General features: G+C 40.2%; 1 protein-coding gene across 1 annotated transcript in view; it reads right to left on the bottom strand.

Annotated features, from left to right (window-relative positions):
* Positions 1-3564: 3564 nt before the first annotated feature.
* LOC125048216 (maternal embryonic leucine zipper kinase-like) overlaps positions 3565-10000 on the bottom strand; it is a 24022-nt gene continuing 17586 nt past the window's right edge. Inside the window, exon 15 of the mRNA XM_047646786.1 lies at positions 3565-6181. Within this exon, the coding sequence (XP_047502742.1) occupies positions 5905-6181 (277 nt within the window). The 3' untranslated portion in view covers positions 3565-5904. The remainder of the gene's footprint in view (positions 6182-10000) is intronic.

Below are 10000 nucleotides of genomic sequence, written 5' to 3'. Positions count from 1 at the left end.
CTCGTTTTTTCCGTTTTTTTTTTCACTTTATAAATATTAGAATCCATTTAAGTTGATATCTCTCTCTCTTCGTTGCCAATTCTGACCTGGGATATTTGCATACGGGATCCCTTGTCTACATTTTCTCTGCATTTCCAAGCTACTGTGTTACGCTAAGATCCTTTGGTAGATATGCGTGATTTATACACACACTCGGGTTTCTAATCGTTAGCTCCTTTGTTATTTCTCATGCCCTTCTGTTAGGTCGCATTTCACATGTTTTCTTTTTCTTTTTTTTCCTTCACTCGTGCTATTTGCATAAAATTCTTCTCTTGACCTGATTTCGTTCTGCACTTTCACCTTTGGATTTTATTAATGTCTTTAATAATATGTTGATATCCTGGACTGTGTTTATCAAAATGCTCCCTCGACCTTCATGAAAACTCGCTCTCCTTTCCTTCAGGTTATTATTTAAAATTTCCTTCGTTGGATCACCGTCTTTTATATTCTCTGAACCGACAAAAATTATGACCCTTATATAAAAAAAAATGCTACATCGCTTTTAATCAACTCAAGATCTGAACTACATGCAAACCACCCTCTCATACACCGATCTACACCATCGCTATTATCTAACCCATTAAATCCTAAATATCCCGCTTCATCTCTTCTCTTCCATTCCCTGTTCTTCCTCCATTATCCTTATGACCCCTTCCCTTCCTTACGTCGCTCATGAATATTTCTGAGATGAGTAATAACATGATAAAAATCACTTCCGTACTTTTTTGGGAGGAATTCGGCAACATGGCAACTTTTAGCGCTCTTGCCATATGACATGGGACTTTATATATTTGTATGTATGCATGTGTGTGTATGTATATGTACATATACATGTATATACACATCTATACAATATATGTATGTATACATATATATGAACATATATACATATACATGTATATATATGTATATATACATATATATACACACATGTATGTGTAAATATATTTATATATATATGTACACGTATACATATGGATGTATACACACATGTATATTTATACATATGTATATATGCACATGTATACATATACATATATATACACATAAAAATATATGTATATTCATATACATGTATAAACATATGTATGCACATCATATGTATATATATAAAATCTATACACATTTACATACATATATACACTATATATGCATACATATAAATACATGTGTATACATATATACATATGTAATCATACATGCATATGTATACATATATACATATGTATACATATGTATACATATATACATATGTATACATATATACATATGTATACATATATACATATGTATACATATATACATATGTATACATATATACGTGTATACATATATACACATGTATACATATATACATATGTATACATATATACATATGTATACATATATACATATGTATACATATATATGTGTATATATAATATATATGTACATATATATACATACATACATATATACACATATATGTATATAGTGTGTATATGTATGTATATATACGTATATGTATGTGTACATATATACGCATACATATATAAATAGACGGACACACATGTATATGTATATATACATATATATATAAATATATATACATATATGTATATATATACATCTATATATATACATATATGTATATATATATACATATATGTATATATATACATATATGTATGTGTGTATGTGTATATATATGTATATATATACATATATACATACATATATGTATATATATATACACAGATACACATTATTTTCTGAAAAATGTCAGCCGCATCAACATCTAAGGTCATTAGCGGCGTATTCAAAATATAGCGATAGCGTGAGGCTTGGGGGGAAGCGCGGGCGCGCACACACACACTTATCACCATATTCACTATCACCATTACCATCATCAATAATATTGTTATCATTAATAACTATTTTTTACTAATTATCAGTACCATTGCCATTAACCTTTCCGTTGGTAGTTAATAATAATAATAATAATAATAATAATAATAATAATAATAATAATAATAATAATAATAATGATAATAATATTATTATTATTTATATCATTATTATTATTATTATTATTATCATTATTATTATTATTATAATTATTATAATCAATCCGATATCTAACTGTCAGCATCAGTTACTCCTATTGTTCAAATATTTTTAAATTCTGCCAGCGTTAAATGATCAATTTTCCCCATTTTTTTCCGTGGGAGAGGGAATAAGAGAAAGAGGAGATAGAGGGAGAAAGAGAGGGAGAGGGAAGGAAGTGAGAGAGAGAGGGGGAGCGAGGGTGAATGAGAGAAAAGGAGAGGGAGAGATAGGGTTAAGGAGGGTGAGGAAGAAGGAAAGAGGGGGAGGGGGAGGGGGAATGAGGGAGAGGGAGAAGGAGAGAGGAAGGGAGGAGAGAGAAGGAGAGATGGAGAAGGATTTTTGGAGAGAGAGAGAGAGAGAGAGAGAGAGAGAGAGAGAGAGAGAGAGAGAGAGAGAGAGAGAGAGAGAGAGAGAGAGAGAGAGATGGAGAAATAGAGAAACTGAAAAAAAACTGCAAACTTAAAAGAAAAATAGATATACAAGAAAAGAGAAAAAGAGAAATGAAAAAAAAAAATTAAAACTAAAAAGAAAAAATAGAAATACAAGAAAAGAGAGAAAGAGAAAGAGAAAGAAAAGGAGAAAGAAAGCAAACGAAAAATCTGCACAACTAACTACACAGAACAAACACACATAACAGAGTTCCCGAGTTCTAACATCTCCACGCTTTGTTACTAGCCCCTAGCCCCTAGCCCCTAGCCCTCCCCCCTTCCCACACTTTATATACGCGTGAAAATGGAGCACCAGAAAATTATACATAACACAGCAAGGGGCATCAGAATCATATCAATGAACATTTCTCTTCCCCGGGTGAAATACAATACATAATTTCAGTGATTAGCCTCATAGATCATGCTTACACATTGAAATTAGCGGTCGTTTGCATCTGTTCTTTTAAATCTGCAACAACGCTTTCTAAAGTACATTCATATTACAAATGTTCATCGAATCACTTCAGTGACTGAGTGTCTCAATATATGCAATAAGGTTATTGAGAAACAGAAAATTACGTGTTCATCGTGGTAATGATGTCAAAAGTAATAGTAATAGTAATAATAATAGTAATAGTAGTAATAATAATAGTAATAATAATAATAAAAATAATAATAATGATAACAATGACAATAATAATAATAATAATAGTAGTAGTCGTAGTAGTAATATTACTATTTATAACAATAATAATAATAATAATACTATCAAAACCAACTTGTATAATAATGATAATGTTAAAGATGATACTAACACAGTATATAATAAAAAACACTAACACTATTCCTATTACTTACAATAATACTAACACTAATAAAGACCTTAATACTAACAATGTTAACAAATAACTAGTAGTAGTAATAATAACACCGAAAACAACAACAAAGATGAGGGACAACATTGAAAAAAAATAAATACATTTTCTGTGGTAAAAAAAAAAAACATCAATTATTATAAAACTATTTATTGGGAAATGATATACATGACTGGTAAACAAATTAATTTGTATGTGAGTAACTCTTCCATTTGAAACAAGATCTCACGACAAAAAAAAAAAGAGACTTGCTAAATAAATTGGTAAAATAGAGAAAAAAAAGCATTCTATGATACAGATTGTAAGGTCGTCTGATTGCTAGGGATCGTAATGAACCCTGTGATTTAAAACAGTCCTGAATGGATATCAAACTAAATTAGATTACGGAGGTCTAAAAATAATGAAGAACACGTGGTTGATGTCTGAATAAAATGAATATCTAAAAAGGAGGAGGAGGAGGAGAGAAATTCGCAATCGCCATATTTGGCACTGTATGGACTGGACAATGCACATGACCAGTGCCTCTGGGATAACACACTCATAATGTTCATTATTAATAATGATAAAATACATCCTTGGCACCCACACACGAGTTAGTAAGTACATTTTTTTCTATAATTATGAAGGATAATATAAGAATATATTCACTTTTCTATCAATTAAAGTATTAGTAGTAAAGACACCCGTCATAAATATCCATATTCGACTCCAGTGATATTGAGAAAAAATATATAATAATAATCATAATAATAATAATAATAATAATAATAATAATAATAATGATAATAATAATAATAATAACAAAAGAGTAATAATAATGGTAGTATCGAAGAAGTATGGTAAATGATAATGATAAACAAGTAAAACAATGAGAATGACAAAGGATCACAAGTAGCAGCAATAATAATAAAATGTGCATCTGGTCCACCTGTATATACAAATATAGGCCTAAGCATCTGTCCACGAAAACAGCTGACCAGAAGTCTTGGTGAACGTGATATTACAAGTGTGAGCAGAATCTGTGCGTTTTCTTTCCTCTCTGTCGGTCTCCATCTTGACTCGTGACGTCGGTTTGTGACGTCACTTCCCTCTAAGGAGTTACGACGAGGAATGGGCAATCACTAGCATACATATTTGCATTTATATATATAAATCTATATAATATTACAGGAATCGCAGGAATAACTTAAAAACCCTTAATAATAATAATAATAATAATAATGATCATAAAAATGATAGAAGGTTGTAGATTACAGATTAACTAAGACAAATTAGAAAGCAAAACAAAACAAGGAAAGATATACAAAAAAAAACAGAGATAGTCAAAATTACATGAAGTAGCAGAGACACTCACAAACCAAAATTAATTCTCTGTGGTCTGTTTTTTGTTGTTTTTTTTGGCCCCTTTTTTACCGTCAGTTTTTCATTGCAGATAAAAAAAAAATTGCGAGAATGGCAGTGAAGGGGATGGTGGGGGGAGGGAGAGATATGGGAAGGGAAAGGAAGGGGAGGGGAGGGGATGGGGGGGTTATCACACCTTTCATTATTATTGCCTTGTGTCGAGACCTTTTCTGTCTCTCTCTCTTTCTTTGGCTCTATCCCTCTTCCCTCTCTTTCCCTCCTTCCGTTTTCCTTAAGGGCTATCAGCTTCTCTTATCTCTCTACTCTCTGTTCACTCCTTTTCCCCTCCGCATCCCATTCCATTCTCCTCAACCTGCGAGACGAGAGGCCAGAGATAATATTTTAAAGGGAGAGAAAGAGAGACCCGAGAGAAAACAGAGACCTCAAATGAGACCGAGGACGGAGTAGCTGGTCCATCGAGAGACCTTCTTGGGCAAGACTTCGGTTCCAGGGTAGCTTTAAGGTCGACCTTGAGACGGGGACTTCCTTCCTTCGCTTGCGGGACGGATTCGGACAAGCGGGACGATGGTGTCCTCCTCGTCCCTTCCTCCTCCTCTTCCTCTTGTCTTCGTAACCTTTGTTGTCCTTCTCCTCCTTTCGCCTTATTCTTCTACGTCGTCCTTTCGCCTTCCTTCTCTTCCTTTTATCTTCGTCTTCGTCTCTCCCGCTCTCTTCGTCGTCGTCCTTCTCGTCTTCGTCTCTCCCGCTCTCTTCCTCAACACTGGGTACAACCTAGCTACCTTGAGCACAGTTACGACGCCACGAGAAGCATCGTATGTATATATACATGTGGAAAAAAAAGCCATTTCGCCGCATCCCTTCCGAAAGTCTTCTTTCTCCGCAACAGTAATAAAAAAAAATTAATAAAGACAGTCGCAGGACAAACACCTTCTCACGAGACCTTTAGCTTCCTCCTCTTCTCTTCTCTCTCGCTTTCCGCCAAGTCACAAACACACACGCAGGCACACTCCTCCTTCCTCTCGGCCCCCGGGTCAGGTCGCCGCGACTCCCAGTGACCTTCGCCCATGCCCTCGCCCTCGCCCTCCCCCCCACCCGACGCCGCCCCCGCCAGGTCACGCCACGACCTTCTCGTTGTAAGGCAAGGGAGGCGCGGGGGTCGCAGGGGTATTGGAAGCCGAGTTGGGGTTGGAGGACGAGGCGGGATTGGAGGTGGAACCCTGCGCCAGCCGGAGGACCTCCTCGCACACCCGCTTGTAGATCCAGGCGTCGCCCTTGAGTCGCTTGCGCCGGATGCCCACCACGTCGAGGCGGGGCACGCGGCACACCTCCAGCTCGAAGCTCAGCTTGGCGCCGCCGACGTCGTCCCGTACCTTGCCTCGCAGCGTGTATCTGAAATGACAGCGCCGCGGTTAGCTCTCCTCCGCACGGGAATGGGGTCGGGTCAGTTAATACTTTGCCGTCGGAATAATTAACACGTCCATTAGTTTGGCTGTGATTATCATTCGCCACCATGCACATTAATACTGTTCACTGCAATAAAGTAATTAATATACATGTCATAGCAGTCTGGAAAAAAATACTGAAGATTTTGATGTATAACATAGCTAGAAAACAAACATATTTTCTCCCCCAACCCTCCCTCCCTCCTTTCATCTCTGTCTCTCTGTCTGTTTGTCTGTCTGTCTGTCTGTCTGTCTGTCTGTCTGTCTGTCTGTCTGTCTGTCTGTCTGTCTGTCAACCCTCCCTCCCTCCTTTCATCTCTGTCTGTCTGTCTGTCTGTCTGTCTGTCTGTCTGTCTGTCTGTCTGTCTGTCTGTCTGTCTGTCTGTCCTATCCACTTACATACGTAAAATGGCAGGGAGCAACAGGGGGAGGGGGGGGGGGAGGGGGAGGGGGGAAAGGAAGGGGGAGGGAGAGGGAGATGGCGAGTGAGTTGACGAGGGAAAGGGGGTGGGGAGGGAGGGAGGGAGGGAGGGAGGGAGGGAGGGAGGGAGGAAGGGAGAGAGGGAGGGAGGAAGGGAGAGAGGGGGAAAGGGGGGACTGGGGTGTTGCACGGGGGCCGAAATAATTGCTCTCCCGGCTGTAATAAATGACATGACGGCGAGGATTTTTGGCTGCCAGTGGGGAGGGGGGGAGGGGGAGAGGGGAGGGAACAGAGTGGAACGAGTCACCGGGGGTGGGTTTAAATCATGCAGACCCGCCCACACGCCCACCCAACGCTCTCGCTCTCTCTCTCGCTCTCTCTCTCTCTCTCTCTCTCTCTCTCTCTCTCTCTCTCTCTCTCTCTCTCTCTCTCTCTCTCTCTCTCTCTCTCTCTCTCTCCCCCTCCCTCCCTCCTTATATACCTCCATTTCTCCCTCTCCCTCTCCCTTCCCTCATTTTCCTTCACTCTCTCTTCCTCCCCCACTCTCCCTCTTCCCCGCTTCTCCCCACTAACGACGGCGATTATCTCGGTGATGCTGTCCCTCACCATCCCCGCTGCAGTCACCATCCTCTCCTGTGCCTTTCACCATCCACTGGCCGATGATAGTGACGTAAATGATGACGATATGATGGGAAAAGATAGTGGAGTGAATGATGACGATATGATGGGAAAAGATAGTGACGTAAATGATGGCGATATGATGGTGAAAGATAGTGACGTAAATGATGGCGATATGATGGTGAAAGATAGTGACGATAACGATGATAAGAGATTATGGAAGACATTTTGACCGTCGCTCTTCAATAAGATCGAGATACTAATTGCCATGACAATAATAATGATAATATTAGCAATAATGATGACAATAAACAGCTATTGTAGCATATCAAACTGATAACCTTTAAAAGATTCTTTTTATTTTTATATTATTAGGACCGTGCCCAAATAATTCAGGGAATAATACATCATTACATGAGTTGGTAACGCAAAAAAAAAAAAAAAAAAAAAATAATAATAATAATTAAAAAAAAAAAAAATAATAATAATACAACCACTAATAGTAGCTTAGACAACACAGTTTCATAACCAGAAGCAACGCCGTCCAACCCGAGGGGGGACCATCACAACCTCCCAGGCAAGCCAGCCCAAGCCCATCACAGCAAGCACGGCCTCGCAGCCAAACGATAATGAGCCTAATAACACGAGGCGAGCGAGCCCCGGCGTCCGAGGATTAACATATCATCAGCATTTGTTTTGGCGAGACCCCGCAATCACCATGGCTCAGTGCGGGCTCCAAGCAGGAACAAATCGGCCCGCCTTCCCGTCGCAACAGCTGACAAATGGCAACACGCGAGGGAACACAGGCAGCTACAACAACCACAACAACAACAACAACAATGGCAGCAAGAGCAACGACGACGACAAAAGAAAAATGAACGACAAAAACAACAACAACAACGAGTTTCTGCCTCAAGTCTACAAATAACTTAAATCTTAAATCTCTTTCTCTCTCTCTCTCTCTCTCTCTCTCTCTCTCTCTCTCTCTCTCTCTCTCTCTCTCTCTCTCTCTCTCTCTCTCTCTCTCTCTCTCTCTCTCTCTCTCTCTCTCTCTCTCTCTCTCTCTCTCTCTCTCTCTCTCTCTCTCTCTCTCTGTTTCTTTCTCAAGCCAGAAGCAGCAATCCAAGCTGGTTGAGGACCACCCAAGCTGTTCAATCTTTCCCGAATTGTCCCCTTTCTCTCTCTCCCTCCCTCTCCCTCTCCTCTCTTCAAATCACTCCCTCTTCTTCCCTATCATGCTTTTCTTCTGTTTTCCCTCCCATCCTCCCTTTTCTCCTAAACCCTCCTTGCCTCTCTCTTCGCCCCTTTTCTCCTCACCCTCTCCCATCATATCCTCCTCCCCCCCCCCCCATCTCTCTCTCTGTTTGTCTGTCTTTCTCTCTCTTTCCTTTCTCTCCATCCGCCTTTCTCGTCTTCCTCTCACCCTACCCAGCCTATCTCCTCCGTCTCCCCCTCCCCCTCCTCCTATCTCCTTCGTCTCCCCCTCTCCCTCCTCCTATCTCCTTCCTCTCCTCCTCCCCCTCCACCTACCTACTCCCTCTCCCCCTCCTCCTATCTCCTTCTCTCTCCTCCCTCTCCCCCTCCTCCTATCTCCTCCCTCTCCCCCTCCTCCTATCTCCTTCCTCTCCCCCTCCTCCTATCTCCTCCCTCTCCCCCTCCTCCTATCTCCTCCCTCTCCCCCTCCTCCTCTCTCCTTCCTCCCCCCCTCCCCCTCCTCCCTCTCCCCCTCCTCCTCTCTCCTCCCTCTCCCCCTCCTCCTCCCTCCACCTCCCTTCTTCGCCCCCCCCCGCCCCCCGACATGCCGCAGTGACGGGAAAGTCCACTAGAAGGTATTGCGGAGCTCATTATTGCGTCATAAACACGGCATTCCGACCCCGCCGTCGCCCTATCGTTAACCGAATCCGCTCGTAAAACAGACTCGGGTATCTCCTACTATTCTTCCTCTTCCTCTTCTTCCTCTTCTTCCTCTTCTTCTTCTTCTTCTTCTTCTTCTTCTTCTTCTTCTTCTTCTTCTTCTTCTTCTTCTTCTTCTTCTTCTTCTTCTTCTTCTTCTTCTTCTTCTTCTTCTTCTTCTTCTTCTTCTTCCTCTTCTTCTTCCTCTTCTTCTTCCTCTTCTTCTTCCTCTTCTTCTTCCTCTTCTTCTTCCTCTTCTTCTTCCTCTTCTTCTTCCTCTTCTTCTTCCTCTTCTTCTTCCTCTTCTTCTTCCTCTTCTTCTTCCTCTTCTTCTTCCTCTTCTTCTTCCTCTTCTTCTTCCTCTTCTTCCTCCTCTTCTTCCTCCTCTTCTTCCTCCTCTCGTGCTCCTTCTCCTACTTCTACTTCTACTTCTACTTCTTCTTCTCCCTCATCTTTCTCTTTTTTTCCACAATTTTCCCTCTATTCCTTTCTACTTCCCACTTCTCTTTTCATTTTCTAACTCCACCTCTTCTCTCTCCTCATTTCCTTCCCGCCCTCTCCTGCTTCTGGCCTTCTCTCCCATTCCTTATATTTCCACCTTTTTATTATGTTTTCCTCCTACTTCCTCGTCCTCATTTCCATCCAGATCAATAACAAAGATATGTTTAGAATAATTCTTAAAATCCACTATTTACTCTACCACCAAAAACACAATAAATAATGATGATAATGATAATAAAATTTAATTAATGATAAGGCTAATACCCATAACAACAACAACAACAATAATAACGATGATAATGATAATGATAATAAAAATAAAAATAAATGATA

Source organism: Penaeus chinensis, chromosome 43 (assembly GCF_019202785.1).
Source record: "Penaeus chinensis breed Huanghai No. 1 chromosome 43, ASM1920278v2, whole genome shotgun sequence".
NCBI classification, from domain to species: domain Eukaryota; kingdom Metazoa; phylum Arthropoda; class Malacostraca; order Decapoda; family Penaeidae; genus Penaeus; species Penaeus chinensis.
Note: the sequence above shows the minus strand (reverse complement) of the source record. Positions and strands in the feature narration are given on the sequence as shown.